At 37.1% G+C, this 23309-nt stretch overlaps 2 protein-coding genes across 11 annotated transcripts in view; one reads left to right on the top strand and one right to left on the bottom strand.

The window, feature by feature from the left end:
* The window catches only part of TASOR (transcription activation suppressor), a 56846-nt gene extending 44111 nt beyond the window's left edge, over window positions 1-12735 (top strand). The window contains exons 17-24 of one of the 6 annotated variants that reach the window (XM_047097220.1): window positions 540-599; window positions 4032-4843; window positions 7176-7298; window positions 8075-8234; window positions 9014-9122; window positions 10614-10792; window positions 10959-11123; window positions 12004-12735. In XM_047097220.1, the coding sequence (XP_046953176.1) occupies window positions 540-599; window positions 4032-4843; window positions 7176-7298; window positions 8075-8234; window positions 9014-9122; window positions 10614-10792; window positions 10959-11123; window positions 12004-12536 (2141 nt within the window). In that variant the 3' untranslated portion in view covers window positions 12537-12735. Of the gene's footprint in view, window positions 1-539; window positions 600-3908; window positions 4844-7175; window positions 7299-8074; window positions 8235-9013; window positions 9123-10613; window positions 10793-10958; window positions 11124-11726 lie in introns of all 6 variants that reach the window. The other 5 variants (XM_047097218.1, XM_047097224.1, XM_047097223.1 and 2 more) reach the window with 5 other exon arrangements.
* CCDC66 (coiled-coil domain containing 66) overlaps window positions 12160-23309 on the bottom strand; it is a 50885-nt gene continuing 39735 nt past the window's right edge. For all 5 annotated transcript variants that reach the window (XM_047097225.1, XM_047097227.1, XM_047097226.1 and 2 more), the window contains 5 exons: window positions 17318-17805; window positions 16695-16735; window positions 15686-15927; window positions 15377-15501; window positions 12160-13995 (listed from right to left, as the gene is read on the bottom strand). In XM_047097225.1, the coding sequence (XP_046953181.1) occupies window positions 13909-13995; window positions 15377-15501; window positions 15686-15927; window positions 16695-16735; window positions 17318-17805 (983 nt within the window). In that variant the 3' untranslated portion in view covers window positions 12160-13908. The remainder of the gene's footprint in view (window positions 13996-15376; window positions 15502-15685; window positions 15928-16694; window positions 16736-17317; window positions 17806-23309) is intronic.

The raw sequence follows: 23309 nt of genomic DNA, 5'->3' as shown, positions 1-23309 counted from the left end.
TTTATATAAACTTTAAAAAGAAAAAACAAATAACTTTTTGCTAAAAAGTAAGTAGACTGGCTTGTGGCCCAGAAGCTACTAAAGGCCTCCAAGGACTCTGAGAAGAATTTCTAAAACTTGATGAGTTTCCATGGGCTTTAGCACATTCTCTACTTAGTACCTTACCAGAGGGGGCAAGAGCCTCAGGAGTGATGGTAGAGAGGTAGCTGATACTTAGGAGCTGGAGACATCGGCTTGAGTAGGAGGAACAATAAGAAAGTAGGCAGTTCAAGATGATTATCCTAACCATTCCTCATTTAGGCGCCTTCATAGTTGATGTTCAGAGCTATTTGAAGGCACAGCATCTAGGTGTTGATATTCTATCATCACCTGAACGGAAAGGGAAACAACTTGCTATTTCTGAATGACCCTTCTGGATTATTTTAGGCAAAAGGTGGAATACTTGGATTTGGTAGCATTTGGGGTTGTCTGAAAGGTGCTTAATAGGTATCACCAATATCTGAAGAGAGTCTACAAATCTAATGGATGCTTTCCCTCAGGAGGGAATGCAAGAAGCCCAGAAGACCAGCTGGGGAAACATGGTGAGAAACAAACACCAGGTGAGAAGGCTCCCTTTGCTTTTCTTCCCAATGTGCCCTTCTTCAGAATTGCTACTTGCATTTCTGGTTCTCCATCAATAGGGCATCATATTAAGTTCTGTTAATGACAGAAAATTTGGACAATCTCATATTTGCATTTAAATCATTTGATTTGTATCAAATACTCTTATACAAAGAATGTGTTCAAAGAAGTCACTGAATCATTCTTAGAGGTTAAGTTTTCTTCGCCTGTAGTTTGATTCTATCTGATATGACGACTTCAGAAGACTGGAATATTTTTCTTAATCTGTTCCTGCAGAATATCCTATGAGAAGCAGTCTTCAAGTTTCTTTAAGTTTAAAAACTACTAGGATTAAGGCCATTTATCTTTTAGGTACATTATTCCTAATCTTGGATTTTTTGACCCAGTTCTTCTTCTAATTATTTAAAGAAGACAGTGTAATTAAGAGATTAGGAAACTTTGGGATTCCAGAAACAATTACAGATGTTGCTGATTAGCTAGTTGCCATTGGTTCCTAGAAGACCTATTCTTTTGTCTGAGATCAGTCAATTGAACATCTCTGCAGATGGGCATAGGCATTGTTTTCTTGCTTTGAGTTTGGTGGTCGGACTTTTTTGTTTCCATTTCGTTGTGTCTTACTCTTTCAGAAATCTTCAGTGGTGGTTTGTTTTTTTGTTTTTGTTTTTTCTTAATTTTGAAGAAAAGCCAAGTGACTTTTAATTTTAGTAGATCTTTATGGTTTTCCTCTCTTTGGGGATTAGAAAAAGATTGAATAGTTTTCTTCAAGGACGTCTTTGTCCTAGGAAAAGATGACCCCAAAAAGCAAAACAGGAATAACAGATCTTTGACATAAAGTGCATAAATCTTTAGTGCACAGCTCGATGGATTTTTACATGTGCATACACTTATGTTACCTCTATCCAAATTGAGATGTAGACCATTTCCAGCACCCCAGGTTTTCTTTTGTATGCTTCCAGTCAGTACTCTCCCTGACCCAACAGTAATCACTAATCCGATTTCTTTCACAATAGATTATTTTTACCTGTTCTTAATTAAGGTAAATGGAACCTACACATGTCCTGTTTTGTTTTTGGCTCTTTCACTCAACATTATGTCTGGAATTCATCTATTTTCTATCTGTCAGTAATTCTTTCTTATTAGAAGCAGCAGGGCATCTTGTTTATGCTTCACCATGCTCCCTCAGCATCTGCAGTCCTCTTATTTGGCATACCCATCTTTATATTTTGTATTTAATAGTGTAAATACCTGAATGATGCTGCCTTTAGAGAACTCACTACTCACACTTAAAATCCTGCATTGCTTGAATGTCAGTAGAAAACATGCATTATTCTTGATATCTATGTGTTTTTCTTTTAAATCATTTACTGATGAAGACATTTTTTAAAATAATAAAGTCATTGTTAGTAATTAGAGTCATATAGGGGAAATTTGTGCAAAATAGAATTAGGTGATGATAATTTGCATTTTTAAGCGGGGTTTGTTTAGAGGGTTTTTTTTTTTTAATACTTATTTTTGAAGGGGGTGTGAGCACATGTGCACAGAGGAGGGGCAGAGAGGGAGGGAGACAGAGTATCTGAAGCAAGCTCCGTGCTGACAGCAGAGAGCCTGATGTGGGGCTTGAGCTCATGAACCACAAGATCATGACCTGAGCCAAGGTTGGACGCTTAAACTGACCCTAGAGTTGTTGTTGTTGTTATTGTTGTTGTTTTAAGGTTTATTTATTTATTTTTGAGAGAGAGCATGCATAAGCAGGGGAGGGGCAGAGAGAGAGGGAGGGAGACACAGAATCTGAAGCAGGCTCCAGGCTCTGAGCTGTCAGCACAGAAGCTGAACAGCTTGAAGCTTGTGCTTCACAGCACAAGCACGTGAAGCTTGAACCCACGAACTGCGAGATCGTGACCTGCTCCAAAGTCAGACGCTTAACCAACTGAGCTACCCAGGCGCCCCTAAAGCTCTGTTCCACTTTAGAAAAAAATTCCTTTTATCCATAGCCCTTCAAGTATAAGCTTATTGGTTTGAACTACAGCTGTACATTTTGGGAAGCAGGTTATTTCGCTTGAAATAATACATAATCAGAAATTTAAAAATTATAGGTAGTCTTCTGCAACCCATTTGTTATGTAAGATAGAATTTAAAATGTATTTTGTGTGTGTACTAAACCCCATGTTGCAAATTTAAGAAGGATGTTTTGTATTCCTGAGTTATTTTATGGAACTTGAATTTTCTGGTTTCCAGTTTCATATAGTTTTCTTATCTTGGTGCATTGGTTATTTTGTTCCCCTTCTACCTATAGACCTGTTGTGGTCTTGCTGACAGGTGTCTGTGCAGTAGTTAATGGGTGGAGTGGCTCATGGTAAATACCAAGATTGGTGGAAAAATGTCACAAGCTGACAGCTGCTGATGCTGTTAAAGCCCTTAGAAAAGTGTGAATATGAGGAAACCCAAACTGAATGTGTGTGGAGAGGGCATGCAGCCACACCTAGGTGCAAACTTGAATAGGGAATTCACTATATCTTTAAAGTACCGTGGTTTTGAAGACTACTCTTGTGTCTGCACTTCTTCGTATGGAGGTACCATTTTGTAGACTACAACAGCAATTTGTTGGGGAATATTTGCTAAGATCTAAGAAAATTAAAAATAAAATTGTATAATATCATCTAGGCAAAGATTTTTTTCTTTTCCTAAAAATATTATTACTATAAATTGATGTTAAACATATTTTCCCCTTTTAAAAAAGGACTTAGGGTGTCTGTTTTGAACTGTAGTTTTAAAACCACATTGTGTTTTGAATTTAGAATTTCTGGGGAAAAAAGTATAATCTGTGGATTGTGCTGGTTGTCAAAAGTCAGAGTTATGGTTCCATTAAAATCAGTAGTTTAGCTGAATGACCTCTTCATCTCAAGAGTGTAACTGTTAATGCAGATATGAAATATGTCCTCTTCCATATTCTTGAGCCTTTCTTTTCCTGATCTGAGAAGCAGAAATAAGCAAATGACTTAATTTGTATTGTTGCCAGTTCCAAATTGGCATTTGTTCAAACACTTCAAAAGGAATCAAGGAAAATAACATCCAAACTTGTTACTGTAGCTACCTAAATCCAAAGACCAGCCATAGATAGGGCACTTAGAAAATAGGGTTCACATCATTATTTGAGATTCTTATTCTACCTTCCAGTACATAATTAATTCTAAGTATATGCTTTGATCTGACATTCCTATTTATGAGTTTGTGTTTTCAGGTGTTATTTTTTTGGATTGCTGTTACAATAATGAACTCTTCCTATATAGGTATGAAATCACCAGAAGAACAACTGGTGTGTCTGCCACCACAGGAGGCCTTTCCTAACGACCCCCGGGTAATAAGTAGACAGAGAAGTTCTGATTACCAGTTTCCATCCTCTCCATTTACAGACACACTAAAGGGCACCACTGAGGATGACGTGTTGACAGGTCAGGTGGTGACAGTGGAGGAGCAGTGTGTGCCAGCAGCAGAGCCACCAACAATGAGTGAAACCACAGAGAGGACAGTGTTAGGAGAGTACAGTCTCTTTTCTAGGAAGATAGAAGAGATTTTGAAGCAAAAGAATGTTTCATATGTCAGTAGAATTTCCACACCTATTTTTTCAACACAAGAGAAGATGAAACGGCTTTCTGAGTTCATATATTCTAAGACTTCCAAAGCTGGTGTACAGGAGTTTGTAGATGGCTTGCATGAGAAACTAAATACTATTATTATCAAAGCATCAGCCAAGGGTGGGAATTTGCCACCAGTCAGTCCTAATGATTCTGGTACTAAGATAGCACTGAATCCTCTGGGAAAGCCTGTCATCCCAATTTCCTCAAGTGACTTCAACAATAAACAGCTCCTTGAACCACTTTGTAGTGATCCTTTGAAAGACACCAACTCCAGTGAGCAGCATTCCTCTTCATCTTTGGGTTTAACCGAAGTAGAAGTGAACCAGCCACACCATGCCACAGAGATAATGGTGACTTCTGACCATACTGTACCTGGTGATACTGTACGGGAACCAGTAGAAAAAGAAACAACAAAATCGCCCAGTGATGTAAACATTTCTGCCCAACCAGCTCTTTCAAATTTTATAAGCCAGTTAGAACCTGAAGTATTTAACAGTTTGGTTAAAATCATGAAAGATGTCCAGAAAAATACTGTGAAATTTTATATTCATGAAGAAGAAGAGAGTGTGCTCTGTAAAGAAATAAAGGTAACTAAATGAGAAGGTAATAGTAATGCTATATAAACTTGTCTTGTGTCTAATGTCTATAAAATGGATTTTTTTTTGTTTTTAAATGTTGATGATATACTTTCTTACGTAATTTAATACAGACTGAAATAAAAAACTAGTAAGTTCAATTAAATTTAGAACCTGTGATCTAAGTATCTTAGGATTAACATCTTGTTTTATTGGGTGGTATTGAAGACCATTTGTATGCACACTGCAAATACCTTTAAACTCTTGATTCAGAGATTTTAAATGCTTTGTACTTGGGTTTTTAATGAAGGGGAGAGAAAGATACAGAGAAGTAGAGGAAGCTATCAGTGTTTACCTCTTATGGGTTTTTTATCAATCAGATAGAAAAAACTGTCCAGGGATGACCTAATCATGATATATGTGATCTTTTGGCATTTTCTTGATACCCTGGTCATGTCAGGATTCCTTATAGCCTTTTTGATCAAAAAACATGATGATCCTGAAAGATTCCCCAATCATGAAAGATTCCTCACTGCAAGGTGTATTTTTTTCTACTGAAGCTACAGAGTAAGACTGGTGTTTCAAGTATGTGATTTTTAAAAACACTTGCGTGTGTCTGTGCAGATGCATAAGTATGTAACATTTGTAATGATAGGTAAATTATAACACAGTAACAATTGTATCAGTGTTTTCATATTAACAATTAGCATTCACTAAATTACAGGATTTCAATTCCTTAAGGGAATACCATAGGTTTTAAAATAAATGCCTCCTCCCATTTATGGAATTTACTTACCATGATGAGTTTCTGTTTGTTTTGTTAGAGGAAGCAGAAAGGACTATAAATAAGGGCCTTGTAGCCTACAGTGGCCCAGAAACTCTGTGCTGCTGACATGTCCTGAGCCTTTGTCAGTTTGGGGATCTCTTTGATGTCAGCATGTTTCATGTAATGCAGCCATAAGAACATGAAGGGCATGGAAATGAAGAGGGAGGAAGAGTGCTCAGTGTGATTTCTTGGAAAGATGAGATCAGACTGTTCAACCGTCTTACCTAAAATGAACTTGCTTTTAAAACTTCTTACTGTAAAAAGACCAAAAATTATACGCTGGTCTGTCAGACAGCAATTTACTTTTTCATTACCTGACTGTAAGCTGTTCTGAGATCTGCCCAGAAGCTTTAATTATCTAATAATACAGAAGACGCTGCTTTATTTAGTTTAGGGCTACACAGAAACATCCTCTTTGGGGGTGACACTTGTAGACCATTCTTTTTTTTTTTTTTTTTTTTTTTTTTCAACGTTTATTTATTTTTGGGACAGAGAGAGACAGAGCATGAATGGGGGAGGGGCAGAGAGAGAGGGAGACACAGAATCGGAAACAGGCTCCAGGCTCTGAGCCATCAGCCCAGAGCCTGACGCGGGGCTCGAACTCGCGGACCGCGAGATCGTGACCTGGCTGAAGTCGGACGCTTAACCGACTGCGCCACCCAGGCGCCCCATGTAGACCATTCTTAACAGAGCAGTAGACTGTTTGTGAGGCAAGCTGGGTTTAGATTTAATGGCTATCTAACCAGCCTTGCCAATCTTGAGAAAATTAATCTGCTCCTGTATCTGTGAAAAGAGGAATGTGACCTCTAGGACCCTGCAGTTTACCTCAGACTTCAGGATTCCACCAGCAAGCAAAGAGCAAAGGAAATTGCCTGTACTACCACCATGTGTCCTTTGAAAGGTAGTACCATGTCACCAACATGGAGGGAGGTATTAATTAGATGGGAGGGTCTATTTCGGCTGAAGGTATAAACTTGACAGACATGGCTAACTAGTATGTGAATGCCATTGTATACGCTGAAGCTCTGTATGAATGACTTTGGGACTGTTGTGAATTAAATGAGCTACAATAAGAAAAGTGCTTTATAACTAAAGGAGTATACTGGCAACCTTGCTGCAAATAGCCAAGGGCTTGCCTTAAATGGAGTGGAAAATGGGAGTGAGGGAGTGGTTGATGATTGGACTCTGGGTTGCCCAGAATAAGTAATGGAACTGGATTAAGAACCTGACTAACCATTGTTCTTATGGTTCTTTCTATTACCCACCATTGACATTTACTTAGTTTTCACTGCATAGCATTGTAACATTGTGACTGGCCACTTAAACTCTGAGCTATAGGTTGTTCTAGAAGAAGAGTGGACTTGATGATCTCTAGGGTCCCTAGAGTATAAGGTCATCATTGCTAGTGTTCGAACAGTAGTTACACTTGCCAGTTTATCTTGCATTTGTAGTGTTAAATGGATATTTGCAAAAAAAAAAAAAACTTCTTAATGTTGATTTAGTTTTTTTCTTTAACAGGAATATCTTATCAAATTAGGCAATACAGAATGTCATCCAGAACAGTTTTTGGAAAGAAGATCAAAATTAGATAAACTATTGATTATTATTCAGAATGAAGACATTGCAGGCTTCATTCACAAGGTAGAATATTAAGTCAAATTCACTATTATTTTGGCTATAAAAACTCCCTTATTTTAAAATCTTACTGCCTTTGAGACTAAAGCTCTTTGTTTTTAAAATATCCTTGTAAGTTCTGAAAAGAGAGAAAACTTCAAGGTTGGTAGATTTAGGGCTTGAGACCTAGTGATCCTTCTGTGAATCAGTTTGTGATCAAGTTTGTACCTTTACAAAATTTTAAATTGCGGCATGTCCCGTACCCTCCCTGTCACTCATCAAGACTAGGAATACTGACTCCTTGAATGTCAGTGGGTCTGTTCACTCTCTTTACATTGTCATTTTCATTCGTATGTCCCAGGTAAAACCTGTTTGTACCCTCTCTCTGCCACATCATTTCCCATTTCTGTTGCATTTGGAGGAACCCCACCCAGTCTTCTGAGCTTGTCTCAAGTCCTACTGCCCTTTGAAGGCTTTCCTGACTGTTCCAGTACCATAGGCTCTTGCCCTCTGAATTCTGCCTGCATTCACGGGGCCAGACAGGTTGGCCTATATCATTGTTTCCAAGTCCGTTTGTAGGTACCTTTTCTTTACAGCATTCTGTTTACGGTACTCACCGAGTACATAAATGTTGATTTATGTATTTGAACATGTTGGGAATATTATTTTTGTGCTTGGCTTTCCAGAAGCAACACACTAATATAGATGAGCTGTAGTGCATTTTGTTAGACTTTTCCTGTAGGTCACTTCACACTTGAGTCTTAACCATTTCATTCTTTATTTTTGTTTTGGGATTTAAATAGGTACCTGGCTTGGTGACTTTAAAGAAGCTCCCTTGTGTTAGTTTTGCTGGTGTTGATAGTCTGGATGATGTTAAAAATCATACATATAATGAATTATTTGTATCTGGAGGTTTTATCGTGTCTGATGAATCCATTCTAAATCCAGAAGTTATCACAATTGGTAAGATTTGTGCATTCTTTCGAGTATGAACTTCTGTCTTTTCTAGGTTTTTCTGATTAATGACTCATGCTTTTGTGTTTTGTTTTTAAAGTTTATTTATTTTGAGAGAACTAGAGCGCATACGAGCAGTGGAGAGGCAGAGGGAGAGAGAGAATGAGAATGAATATCCCAAGCAGGCTCCACACTGTCAGTGCAGAGCCCGACGCAGGGCTCTATCCCACAAGCTGAGATCATGACCTAAGCTGAAACCAAGAGTCACACATTTAACTGACTGAGCGACCCAGGCACCTCAGTGACTCATGCTTTTTAAATGTATTGTCCATTCTGCCAATCACAGATAACTAATACATTTTCATCGTTTTCTTGAGGTTTTATTGCCTCAAATTTCTTTTCTCTTAGTCTTTGCAAATAATTTCCTCTAAATCTGGTATAAAGCAAGGCTACCTGCTCCTACTGCATTTGTATCACTTCTGCTTTGTTATTGTTATCATCCTGTTCTTTTTTTTTTTTATGTAGATGTTCTTAAATCTAAGAGTATGTATAGATCTGTCTCCCTCAGAGGGAAAAAAGTGGGGGGCAACACTACATAGGAAAGTAGACATTTATGGAAACCAATTTGACAATAAATTTCATATATTTTTAAAAAAACAAAGTAAAATAAAAAACAAAAAAGGAAAGTAGACATTTCTATATAATATCAACAAAAATTTCTTCCATAATTCAGTTGTGGATTGACTATTATTTATTGAATTTAAGATGAACTTTGTTATCTCTAACAGAAAACCTTAAAAATTTTTTGACATTCCTCGAAGAACTTAGTACTCCGGAAGGAAAATGGCAATGGAAAGTCCACTGTAAATTTCAGAAAAAACTAAAGGAATTGGGCAGGTAAGATTTGAAAAATAACTGTATAATGGTTGCTGATTTAAAATTTTATTTTTCTGTGTTTATAGATTATCATCGATGCTGCTCAGTTTTCACAGGTATCTTTAGCCAGCCATAAGGGAATGTAGATATAATTCTAGCCTATTTGGAAGTAGTATTCTTATTTAGGTAGAGTTTTTAAGTTGAAGTTCTAGTTTCTAGTTATGTATATAGGTAAAATGGTTTTCATCTTTGCCAGTTGGGGATTTAGAATAATCAAGAGGGAATAGTCTGTTGTTTGTTTTTTTTGTTTTTTTTTTTGTTTTTTTTACCAAACTGTATATGCCAACTAGGTCAGACTCTTTCCCAACTGAGGACTAATTTAGGCAGCTAATCTAGTGATTCGCATACATACTGAGACAAGGATTAATCCCGACATAAGGGGATTTGTGATTAGGACATTTATTTATGGAAATAGGTGATGTCTAGCATACCCAGTGGTCCTTAGAACACTAGTCAGCTTGAGAGGCTTCACAAATGATAGAGGAGTTTTGGATACTGTATCTTCCTACTAGAGAGTCCATATAGTATATTTACATAATTAGGGATCTGAGAGACTAAGACTTCTGTTCTACAGGGGTGCTTGCGTGGCTCATTCGGTGAATTGTCCGACTCTTGATATTGGCTCAGGTTGTGATCTAAACGGTCGTGAGATGGAACCCCATGTCTGGTTCCTCGCTGAGTGTGGAACCTGCTTGGGATTCTGTCTGCCCCTCCCCCACTCACACTTTTTCTCTCAAAATTAAAAAAAAAACCTACATTTTGTCAGCCAGCATTTCTGAAACAGACTACAAAACACTTTTTTTTTTATACCCTAATACCTTCTAATCCCATGGTACACTTAAGAAGGAAATTCAGGCTTAAATAACTGAAAAGTAACTTTTTGTAGTAATTCACTCTTTTGAAACTTGTTTTATCTTCAAATCATGTGAAATAGGCATCAGTAAAGCCTTACTTTTGTATACCAGATAACAGTGAGGCCCACAGGTGTAACTTTGGTACAAAGTTAGTACCTTTATCTTCCTGACAGTAGTAATTTCTACCACTTGTTGCCTTGTGCTTGGAGGTGTAGAAACAGCTTAGAGCCATGTATTTTTTTGAAGGAGATGTTTATATATATTTTTTGTCCTTCTGTGTCCTTCATTCAAGTTCTAAATTAGTAAAGTTAAAGGGAACTGTTGTTTTTTATTAAGTAAAACAACTGAGATTTTTTAGCCTAAGCTGAATAGCCGGCTCTCAGGCTTTTACACCCATATGAAGCCCCTGGACTTACATGTAGGTTGCACAATTCCTGCTCCCCTCTCTCCCCTAGGAGAAACCCATTCACTAGGCACTGAACTAAGCAGTGCAGTTGTCATTAGTTGCCTCAATTGAGAAATTATGGTTTTAATTTGAAGCAAAAATTTCCATACTGTAGAAATGCAGATCCAGATATTGAACTATTTAATTTCACAGATTGAATGCTAAAGCTCTAAGTCTGTTGACGCTTCTGAATGTCTATCAGAAGAAGCATCTGGTTGAAATTCTGTCGTACCACAATTGTGATTCACAAACTCGAAATGCACCAGAATTGGATTGCCTCATCAGACTTCAGGCTCAGAACGTACAGCAAAGACACATAGTCTTTTTAACAGGTAAAGAGCGCCCTTAAGCTTCCTATTGTGAATGTAGGTGTGGATGCAAGGATTTTCTGGGCCTGTGGTAGGTGTTGAGCACTTTTATGGGGAATGGGGGCAGGCACCATCATTTGTCCATGTATAGTTTCAAGTGTTTTATACTAGAAACTTGTTTTTAATTTAGAAAAGAATATCAAGATGATTTCCAGTTATACAGATAATGGAATAGTGGTTGCAACTACTGAAGACTTTATGCAAAACTTTAAAAATCTTGTGGGCTATCACAACTCAATCACAGAAGAAAACCTTCCACTGCTTGGTGCTAATGAGAATCTTGAGTCGCAGTCAGGTAACTTTTCAGTAGTTTTCCTTTTCTTTAAGGCAGACAGAAAAAGAGGAACGGTTTTGTTTCATTTTCATATAACGAAATGCCTGTCCTGAAACTACTCACCCTCAGTGTTAATAGCTTCAGGGAAAGTATTTCAAGGCACCTATGATTTTTATACTTAGCATCCACAAAATCTGCTCATTTATACTGTAATCACTACAAGCTGTTAAGAGTTACTGTGTCGCATACTCTAGAGTAGGCATTTTCTCGAGGGTTTGTAAGCTTTTATTGGCTGCTGTTGTCAGCAAAGGGGTTCTATTTTTAAAAGGAGGACACCAGATAATGGGGATTTAGCATTGGGCTACTAAATCTCCCCAGATGTATAAAGCAATTTAATTACAAGGTAGTAAGGGATATCCATAGCTTTAGTCTTTTGTGAGATGGCCTCTGCTTTGGTTCCAGGTTTTATGTTAAATGAAAGATGTAATTTGTTTTTGAGGAAAAGCAGAGATGATCAAACATTTGATAGAACTAACTGGTTTAGTCATAATCCAGTGAAGCTAGATGTCAAAATTTTTATTTTTTATTTGTCTTGTCAAATACTGAATTACCGTATAACTTTAGATGCTGTTTTGACATTAACCCCTTTGGAGCTGGGAGTTGGGATTTCCCAACATTAAACGTGAACACATTTCGCAGAAGCTTTTAGCATCGGATTATCTGGACATTCACACCTAGTGTGAGTGTTGTGACTAAGTGAACTTGTGGCAGAAGACCAAGCTTTAAGGGATTGTGGACTTGCAGACCCTGACGCGTTATATTGTGTGAGTAGTGTATAATTTTAAAACTTAAACAAATTGTGTATTTCAATAGAGGAGGACTTTTTGTTTTTTAAATGTAGCTCTTTTAGAAAACGATGAAAAGGATGAAGAGGATATGTCTCTGGATTCAGGGGATGAAATCTCACAAATAGAAGTATGCAGCAATTTTCATTCAGAAATATTGGCGAAAGAGACCAAAGGATCACGTGGAACAGATCAAAATAAGAATATTCAAATTGAGTTGCAATCGTCTCTTGACGTGCAAAAAAGTTTATTAGAAGATAAGACTTGTCAGATTGATTCTGAAGAGAGAGCTTCTGTTGCTCTAGTGTGCTCTGAAGGAGAGAACAGCAGTTCAACTGAACAAGATGCATATAGCAGCTTTCAGGTTTATCACAGTCAATTACATATGTCCCATCAGTTTAGTCATTTTAACGTTCTCACTCATCAGACATTTTTGGGGACACCATATGCCCTTTCATCAAGTCAGTCTCAAGAAAGTGAAAATTACTTTTTATCTGCTTATACTCAAAGCTTGGATAGAGATAAATCTCCATCTCCATTAAGTTGGGGGAAAAGTGATTCTTCCAGGCCGTTTTCAAAAGAGAAATAATTATAGTAATTTTTTTTTTTGAAACAGGTTGTTATGGACTTTGTTTCTTATAAGTGAAATAACAATTTATATTTCATTCTCTAAACAAAAGGTTTCTTGTCCTTTCTCAAATGTTTTTTTTTCCTTTTATTTAAATCATGATGGCCTGTAACAGTTGAAGCATCTGAAAATTGAAATAAATATATATATTTTTAACATATATTGTACTTGAATTATCTCATGTTGGCACTTTTAAGTTTTACATTTATAAGTCACCTGTACTTAGACTTCAAATTGAAGCCTGTTTTATACATAAAATTAGATATTTGCAAAACCATAGTAAATAACTTTTCCCCCCCTCTGTCAGGATACCAGCTACTTTCGCTGAAATATCAGTCAACTATTGTATTTATTTTAAGCTTTTGTATAGTGTTTTTATACAGGTATAAGCCAGTGATGTCAATAAATATTTACAGGATTTGGCTCAATACCTCAAGATTTAAGACCTAGGACTTAATACCAGGCAGCATTATTTTTATCTTTAAGCTTAGCCATGTAAAAATTGCCTGTTGCTAAAATTTTGCTCAACCTTTTATTCGAGGGTATTTGATAATTAACGATTTTCAGTACTTAGTGTGAAATTTGACTTACTCAAATTCAGTCTCCTATTTCAAAAGATAGGTTTGTTTATTAAAGGCATTGAACAAATTTGCTATGGATTTTTAAATTGGTAGTCTTAGCAAAATGTAAGTATATTTTTTGAGGTGTTAAACACAAGTGCTGTTCTAAAAAATAACTTCAAATTCACAAAGTATATGGCGATCAGTTTTAAAACTATATTGGTAATAACTGCCTGCATTACAAATGCAAACTGTTTTTTGAAAATGCAGTTTCCACAAGTGAAAAAAGAAAAAAAAAAAAAAGGATTTAGAGAAAAGAAATACCAAATCAGCTACTCTAGTAAAAGTTGGGATGTGTTAAGTCAGACCTTCCTTTGGGCCCGCCCTTCAGAAGAACTTAGAATCTGTCTAACCTTTCAAATCTTTTTGTAGAGCAAAATACCTAAGTGGTATCTTAGTAATAAGCTTCATAAGTGTAGAAGAACGTTGTCTGTGAACAGGTCAGAAACCTGTCGTAAGGTAAGTGGAAAGTGTTTTTACAGGACTTAAATGCCTAGATTGTGATAGAGCAGAAATTTTTTTTTTCTTTACTAAGCTTTACAAAAAATGTCCGTTTTATTGTAAAATATATATACAGTGTTGTACTACATAATGTACAAGTTTTAAATAAGCATTTTTAAAATAAATCTAGGTTATTTGGAAAATACAGTTATGCAATGAACACATTTTATAATTTAGAAGACAACAAACGTGAAGGATTTGATTTTCTACATTTAAAACGAAGAATTAAAATTCTCTTCTTGATTTGCAGCTAAAGGCATGAGATTAGTTTCCAACTCCCTTTGCTTCTGGAGAAGGCCCTGAAATCACATTAATATGTTAGTGAGGTGTGCAGCAGACTTGCAAATTATTCCTATTTTACATTTCAGCCCTGCTAACCCAGAATTCTATTTACTTTGAAAACCTATAATAATAAATTCCATTACTCAGCCATAGCTTGTCATGTTGAATTTTGAACCACTCAAAAAACTTACTCACTTGGATGTTGTATACCCAGGATTACCTTCTTAGGATAAAAACCAAGAGGGATGACTAACTTGTAAAACAAAGTCTCCCCAATGACATAGCTCTTAAAATGGTAATGAGACACACTGAAGGAGTCTCCCCGAACATCCCATGTTTATCTTGACTGCACTAACCTTAGTGGCTTAGACAAGGCTCTGCTGAAATAAGATGTGGCTACTATACAGGTGGGTCACTGTGTACAATCATATATATTCCTGCCTCTTGACCTCACAACTTTTACCTCTATTAAGTGCCTTGTCACTTTAAAGGAAAATTGAAAATATTTACTGCTTGTTACATAACTCAATCTACATGTAGCCAAAGCTAGCATTTGGAGAACTGAAGGATACTTTCTACATAATTCTGTTAGTATGGGTGATTTTCTAGCTCTGTGAGAACTAGTAAGCAACTGTTCAATCAACAATTTGAAATGCAAGAGGCATTAGCAAATGACTGGACATGGAAAAGGGCACTTCTAAAGTGGCAGTTTATTTTTCCTGATAGAAAAAGGTTATAGCCTTAAAATAGTGTGTATGTTACCAGATTTTATTTTTATCTGACAATAATTGGTCTGGGAGGAAAAGATGTAGTCTGATGAGTAAGGTTATATGTATAATTTCACACTGGATTATATTATTCTTTGGGACTTGGATCACTGTTCTGACCACTGCCAACACATTCAATTAAAAAAACGTGAACTGCATTACTAAGAGTTTATTAAAGCATAATTGTGTATTTTCTGCTTTTGGTTTTAGGGCCTTATTGATCATGTTTTACCTTTCAAATGTATGCTTTTTTTTTTCCACTCAATAAAATTGTCTTAATATTAGAACTGTCTCATGATTTCATACTGGAAAGATTTTTAAAATGGCAAATCTTATTTCCATTCAAGGTTAATACACAGGTGAATTTCTTATGTGGGAGAAGTGACATAAATCATGTAACCAATTAGGCACTGTAAGTAAGTAAAACACAGCCATTCCAACATCCAGCCTTCCAGGGGCTCCTGGGTGGCTTGGTCGGTTGAACTCTCGACTCGGGTCCGGTCATGATCCCAGGATTGTGGGATTGAGCCCTGCATCGGGCTGCACGCTGAGCATGGAGCCTGCTTAAGATCCAACACACAGCCCTCCATCAAACAGTTACATCCACACTTGGTGAAAAAGCTCATCATACCTGTCTCAGTTCTGATAGTCCCTTAAGGATTGCTTGTTGTCGATCCCTGTTTTTCAACAAGTTAGGATTAAGAAGTGGGTCCCTGACACCAAAGTCAAGTAGCTGTCCTTGTTCTTGGTCACAGTCTGAAGCCAGATGAAAGTAGTATGTTAAATATAACTCTAATATGATACAGCCCTTTGAGTAGTCTAAGGATTCATTAATAAACTTACATATTCAATTAAAAATTTAGTTATGCACCCCAAAATGGAAATTATACCTCTCCTGGCTAAGGGCAAGAATATTAATTTGGATTTTGAATTTACTTACCATGTGGATTTTGGTACTGAAGATCCTGGGTTAAAGGCCTAGACAGTGGTGCATCTGGATCAAGGTAATAGATCTCACTGGTTCGGACATAGGGGATAAAATGGGATGATTCAGAAACCCCAGGTGATGTTTCTGTTTGACTGCCTTCTAAGATCAGATTCTCTCTTTCATAATTACTGTTTAGTGTCTGAGTCTGTTGTGTTCTGTTTTTCACCACTGGAACTGGTGGTGGTGATGGAGACCTGTGTTTTTCAAAAAAGCACAATAAGGACTAAGAAGATTTAATGCAAAATTATGCATTTTAGAGTAAGTATATCTGCTCTTCAATCACATTTCAATTTATCCTAAATGTAAAACCTTTAGGAACACTATGTACAGAACTGAGTTCTAGGATACCTTCCCTAAATAGCAACAGAATAGGATGAGTTTTTACTTGGCAAGGATATATACAGCATAGAGGAAAAATGGGCGATCAACATTAGCTGGGTTAACGTAAGCCTAATGTTTCTCCTGAGATAATTTAGCATAAAATAATATACTTACCATTTGAACTAAACTCATTAGAGCCACATTCTGTCAGAATTCTAAACCATCTGGTTCAAAGGCATAGAATCAAATTCCTAACAATCTAAATCTCCTACTGGTTAACTGAATTTTTCATTATCCCTACTAGTCATTTTTTCATCCAAGTACAATGTCTATTCCACTGTTGACATAACTGGAAATTCCAACTATTTTAGCTAAGTTTGCAGACAACAATACCTTACCTACGTTCCCACCCAGGATGTTTATTAGGCCCAATCCAAATTGGGCCTTCAAATTTTAGGTAAAATGCCAGCCACATATCCCTTAAACCTCTATGCCTCACGTGGAAGTCTGACCTCCAGTTACTGACTTCATACATGCTCATGTTTTCATCTCAACTGTATTCTCAGCAAATATTGTGTATTTCTTTACCACATATACACAGCACTAAGTAGCTGTGGAATCCATCCAGTCCGTAACATACCTTTCCTTGCTGAAAGAATTAATTTTCAGAGGATCTTCTTCCTAAAAGATAGATAAATGCAGAAAGGAGTAACAGTATTTGCCTTATATACCCACAAATACTTCTGATGATTACTTGTGGAAATAATCTGAGGATAATATTTGAATAACAGATACTGGATGATGGGATAGAGATTTTGTATTTTTCCAGTCACAGGGAACCAATACAGTAATACGTGACCTTGTAAAATTACCCTCCGTCAATATGGACTATAAACAAGAATTCTGAGTAGCTATTTGAATAATGGAATAATGAACAGCATTAATCTAGACAGGGTTTAAGTGTCAAGTTTTTATATAAAGGGCCAGACAGTAAACACTTTTAGCTTTGTGGGCCATGTGGTCTCTTGCAACCACTCTAAGCCACCCACAGACAATTCATAAAGGAATGAACATGGCTATGTTCCTATAAAACTTGATGGATTTGCCATAGTTTAACAATCCTTTATAAACTAAAGCACATTTCTTAAACTCTTGTTCAGATACAGAACAGCCTTGTCAAAACATGCATGTGGGGAACCTGGTTTTCAATCTAGAAACATCAATACATACTTCAAAATATATTTTAAGACAGAGGAGTTTTACCTTTTTGATTAGATGCCACCTGAACCTTGGCTCAGTTTCTTGAGATGAAGGAAGAACTGGTGAAGGCCCTCTATTTTGAGCGAGGTGTCCAGGACTGTTTCTTTCTACCAAATTAAGCAGTTCCATCTGCCTTCTTACTTTTTTTTCTTCTCTCTGCTTTTGAAGCTGTTTAGGGTACTTTTCTGATGCTGGAATATACCTTTTGAGTGGCTTATTTATATTCCAGTCGGGCCTTTTAGGACCTTTCTTCACTGGTTTTGTTTTCTCTGTCCTTGTGAATTCATTCCACTGACCATTATACCAACTGTTTTCTTTTTCTAAGTTGGCTCCTTTATCCTGATTTGTTAGTTCCTGTTTGTCTTTCTTAGTGTGAAGTTGTTCACTAAATTCTGCAGGAATCTCAGGGGATGAACAATTTATAATTTCCCTCTCTATTACTGATCCACAGCATGATTCTGCATTGGTGAACATTCCTGTATTTAAGTCATCTAAAAAGAAAAACTTCAAAGGCTTAATTTTAATTGTTGTTAACACAAAATTTAGGTTTTCTTCTCAAAGGTATTACACAGGGTTTTTTGTTTTGTTTTTTCAAAACAAATTCTATACCCATTAAACTACTCCCCATTCCTCCCTCCCTGCCTGAAGCTCCTGGCTACCACCATTCTACTTTGTTTCTATAAATTTGACTACTCTTAAGTACTTCATGTCAGTAGGATCCTACAGTATTTGTCTTTTTGGGACAGGCTTGTTTCGTATTAGGATAATGTTCTCGAAGTTCATCCAAGCTGTACATGTGTCATAATTCCTCCTTTTTTAAGGCTGAATAATATATACCATCAGAGGTGTCTAAATGCCACACTTTATCTATTTATCTGTTAAGGGACATCTGGATTACTTCCACCTTTTAGTTATCATGACTAATGTTGCAGTAACACTGGTGTCCAAATAGCTCTTCAAGACTTCAGGGTATATACCCCAAAGGGGAACTGCTGAATCATATGGCAATTGTATTTTGAATTATTTGAGGAAATTCTTTATGTTTTCTATAGTGACTACATAGTATTTTACATTACCAACTGTGCACAAGTGTTCCAATTTCTCCAAATCTTCCATTCAACCATTTTTAAGTGTACCATTCACTGCAGCAAGCATACCCACAGGGCTGCACAATTTCAGACCCTTTCATTACCCCAAACATACCCTGTATACACTAAGCAGTAACTCCACATTCCACTCTCAACCCCCAGCAACCTCTATTTTCCATCTCTATGAATGTGTCCACCCCACCCTAGATTCCTCACATAAGTGGAACTATGTAATATTTGTGTGTCTGTGCACTCCTCCCCAACCCTATGCTCAGCTTATTTACTCAGCATAATTCCTTGGTCACCCATGCCACAGCATGGATCGAAACTTAAGCTGATTCATTCTTAGCATCACATAATATAGACCATTTTTTAAACAAAACTTTTCACAGGACTGTCCTGGTTTTCATTTAGAATATACAGAAGCTGTATGTAATATCATCTTCTACATCTAAGTGTATTTCTGAGCAAAACTCTTAATTTAATTTTCCCTATAACATTAACTGACAAAAGTGTCACAAAAGCAATGTAAAAAATTTCTTCTGAGATGTTAAGTTTTTCTGGTAACTTGTTTTGAAATTAACAACATACAAAAATATACAGGATCTGGAAAACGTCCTTCTGTCTTCACCCCAAAAGTGCTGGGAAAATTTCTTTTATACCTCCCTCCTTGGAACCAAATTTTTAGGGAAATGTTGCTACTGATATAAATCACATTGCATTTTGTGTATTTAGATCTATAGATCTCATATACCATTATACTCGGCCTGCAGATCATCCCTGAATCACACACAATGTCAGGAACGGTTCACTCAAAAAAACATCTGAAATTTTACAACTTACATGTTTAGTGATGTGTTCAGCTGTAACAGCTATGGGACCAGTTGAACAATCTTTTAAAAGGTTTTCTTTCACTCAAGATTAAAATTTTAAATAATTAGGTCATGAAAAAAGGTTTGTGTTCACATTAAAAAAAATCAACTCTAGCTATTGCTCTCTTATTTTGCACACTTACTAGGTGTGTTATTCCAGGCTGGACATGCTTTAGGACCAATCCATGGTAAGGCTGCCCAGCCTGCATCACTCTCATAGTGGGTATCTTCTTTTGCCACTCTGTACCCACTTAACACCTTTTTCTACCCTGGCAAGCTGACTGGTATGAACTGTATTAATGGGTTCCTGATCCTCTGGCTTCAGTCAACAGGGTTCACAAGCAGAGTAAAGGGAGGGAACAGAATGAAATCAGGATATTTACTCCACTGGCTCATTCTCTTAGTTGACCTGAGGCTTACTCTGTCCCTTTACCATAGTTCATCATTCCCCTCAAAGTTCCCTCGGACACAACTTCTGTCTTCCAAGTTCCGGTAATCAGTTTAGTTGCTACCTAGCACAAGAGTCATGCACCCTCTCTGGTTCCCATAAATCTGATATATGCACTACCTCTGATTCTCCTTTGAATCTCTGACTCTCCTTTAGAAATACTCCCTTCCTACATAAACCATTTTGAATTATTCTATTTTGGGACTCTGACTGATTGAATTCCCTTATTTAGAGCTGCTCAGTGAAAAGATACATAGTTTCATTATTTTAAAAACTTACTTTCACTTTCCCTTTATGTGTAGGATTTATATAACTTAGTAATTTATCTGGACCTAAGGATGGGACTGAACCAGATTCTTCAAGCTTAAGAGTGAAGTATCAAAAAATACCAAGAGCTCATAAGCAGAATAATTTTAAGTAAGCAAGAGGCTTAAGTAGGTAAGTTAGTAACCCAGAGCGGCTCCCTAAGGTGCGATGGGTTTGAACCCTACATCAGGCACTCCAACTTTTAAGACCTGCACTTGAGAAATGAGCCCCCAAAACATCTTGCTTTGAAAGCCAACAGGCTCATGCCCATGAGACCCACCAAGCTATAGTGGAGGGAAGAAATGGCTTTTAAAGGGTTGTTGTGTAGACTGACTTGCCCCAGGGCCCAGTGCAGAGGTAGCCAATAGTGCCCAGAGTGTAATATAAGTAGATGAGCCTCTTTCACATAAAGTGAGGGGCAGGCATCTAACAACACACATCTAGGGACCTGCTGGGATACTGTTCCAGGGAACTAAGGCTGGCAAGTACTACCTTCATTTAAAACTCTAGGTATCCCCTGCACCCCTGGCAGATGCTATCTTTAGAGACCTTCCTCCATCCACTCCTGTCTACCTCACTCCAACCAGCAGATGTCATCTTCACGTTCTTCCTCTGTCCTGTTCCACGGTCCCAATATCTCCTTATACATGTCTGTTGCGCAGCTGCTATGTGCAGGGTGCCCCTTGATCACCTGGCTCTGGAGGCCAGGTGCGCTTCTGCTTGTGGTCCTGTTGGGACTGTATATGCTTTTATACGTTAAAAGCTGATGCCTGAAGGTCTGGCTTCCACTCAGCCTGAATCTAGGTGCTGACTGAGATATTCCCCTCTAGGGCACTGACCCGGTCTTGGCACACTCAATCCCCCCCTCCCCTTTTTTTTTTTAATGTTTATTTATTTTTGAGAGAGAGAGCATGAACAGGCTAGGGGCAGTGAGAGAGGGAGACAGAGAATTTGAAGCAGGCTCCAGGCTCCGAGCTGTCAGCACAGAGCCTGACACAGGGCTCAAACTCACCGCTTTCAGCAAAGAGCCTGCTTCATATCCTCTGTCCCCTCTCTCTGCCCCTCCCCCACGGGTTCTCTCTCTCAAAATATAAACTTAAAAAAATTTTTTTTAATGTTTGTTTATATTTTGAGAGCAAGAGAGAGACAGAGCACGAGCGGGAGAGGGTCAGAGAGAGCTGGAGACTGAATCTGAAGCAGGCTCCAGGCTGAGCTGCCAGCACAGACCTGTGTTCATGACCTGAGCCAAAGTAGGATGCCCAACTTAATGAGCCACCCAGGTGCCCCTCAAAATAAACAAACTTAAAAAAAAAAAATAGAAGTAATTTACCTGATAGAGTTCAAAGTAATGATAAAGATGCTCACAGAACTCAAAAGAATGGATAAGCAAGGAAAACTTCAAAAAGAAAATAAATGTAAGTATCAAAGTACCAAACAGAAGTCACAGAGCTGAGGAACAGAATAACTGTACTGAAACATACACTAGAAGGGTACAGCAGACAAAATGAAGCAGAAAAAAGGATCAGTGAACTCAAAAACAAATAAAAGTGAAGACAGCTCAAGGAACTTATGGGACAACATCAAACAGACTAATATTCACATTATATGATGGAATCCTGGAAGAAGAGAAAGGGGCAGAAAACTTCTAGGAGAAAAAAACATCTCCTAACCTGGAGAAGAAATAGATATACAGATACAGGAAGCCCAGAGAATTCAAAATTAGATAAAAACAAAGAAACCATCACAAAGATACATTATAATTAAAATGTTAAAACTTTAAGACAAGGAGCAAATCTTAAAAATGGTGAGAAAACAACTTGTTACATACAAGGAACCCTCCTAAAGACTACATGAAATTTTTCAGCAGAAATTCTGTAGGCCAGAAGGCAGTGACTCAATATATTCAAAGTGCCAAAAGAAAAAACTTCCAACCAGGAATAATGTACGTGGCAAAGTTATCATTCAGAATTAAAGAATTTACTTTCTAGACAAGCAAAACATTAAGAGTTCATCACCACTAAACCAGACTTAAAAGGAATGTAAAACAAACACTAATCAACAACAAATGGAAAACTAAAAATCTCACTAGTAAACATTAATACAAAATAAAAGTAGTAGCTTAATCATTTATAAGACCAGTCTAAAGGTTGAAACCCTGAAACAATAGGAGGGCCTGGGTGGCTCAGTAGCTTAAGCATCCAACTTCAGCTGAGGTCATGATCTCACAGTTCATGAGTTCAGGCCCCACGTTGGACTCTGCGCTGACAGCTCGGAGCCTGGAGCCTGCTTCAGATTCTGTGTCTCCTCTCTCTGCCCCATCCCTGCTCACACTCTCTCTCAAAAATGAATAAACATTAAAAAAAAATTTTAAAAACACTGAAGTAGTAAAAATCACCATAACTGGAATAACTAGTTAGGGATACAAAAGATAAAAAGATGCAAAATGTGCCACCAGAGGCAAAATATGAGGGAGGGGGGTAAAAACGTGGAGCTTTAGAATATGTTAAAACTTAAATTGTTACCAACTTAAAGCACACTGTTCTAAATTACACTGTATGTAAACCTAATGTTAACCACAAAGTAAAAACCTACAGTAGATACACAAAGGACAGAGTCACAAAAGATCAAGAAAAGAATCTAACAATACCATTAAAGTCATCAAAACAAAGGAAGAGAAGCAGAAAGGAACTAGAAAACAATGAAAAAAATGGCAATATATATACACCTGCCAATAATTCCTTTCAATGTAAATGTACTAAATTTTCCAAATCAAAAGACATGGAATGGGTGAATGGATAAAAAATAAAAAAAAAAATAAGACCTATCTAAATGCTGCCTATAAAGAGACTCCCTTCAGAAGGACACATACAGATTGAAAATAAGGGATGAGAAAAGATGTTCCATGCAAATGGACAATAAAAGAAATTGAAGGTAGCCACACTTATATCAAACAAAATGGACTTTAAAACAAAGACTACAATAAAGAGACAAAGAAGGGCATTACATACTGATAAAGAGGTCAATCCACATGAGAATGTAACATTTGTAAATATTTATACACTCAACACGTGAGCACCTAAATACATGTATATATATGAAGCAAGTATTAGCAGGCATAAACAGCAGTACAACAGGAAACTTTAAAACCCCACATACATCAGTGAATAGATCGTCCAAACAGAAAGTAAAAAAAACAAAGGCCTTAAATGTTAGACCAGATGAACTTCACACATATATTCAGAACATTCAATCTAAAAGCAACAGAAAACACATTCTTCACA

The sequence above is a fragment of the Lynx rufus genome, unplaced genomic scaffold (genome assembly GCF_022079265.1).
Source record: "Lynx rufus isolate CCGP_SWC_20201006 ecotype Redwood Valley unplaced genomic scaffold, mLynRuf1.p SCAF_4, whole genome shotgun sequence".
In the NCBI taxonomy this organism is placed as follows: domain Eukaryota; kingdom Metazoa; phylum Chordata; class Mammalia; order Carnivora; family Felidae; genus Lynx; species Lynx rufus.
This window is presented reverse-complemented; position numbering and strand designations above follow the sequence as displayed.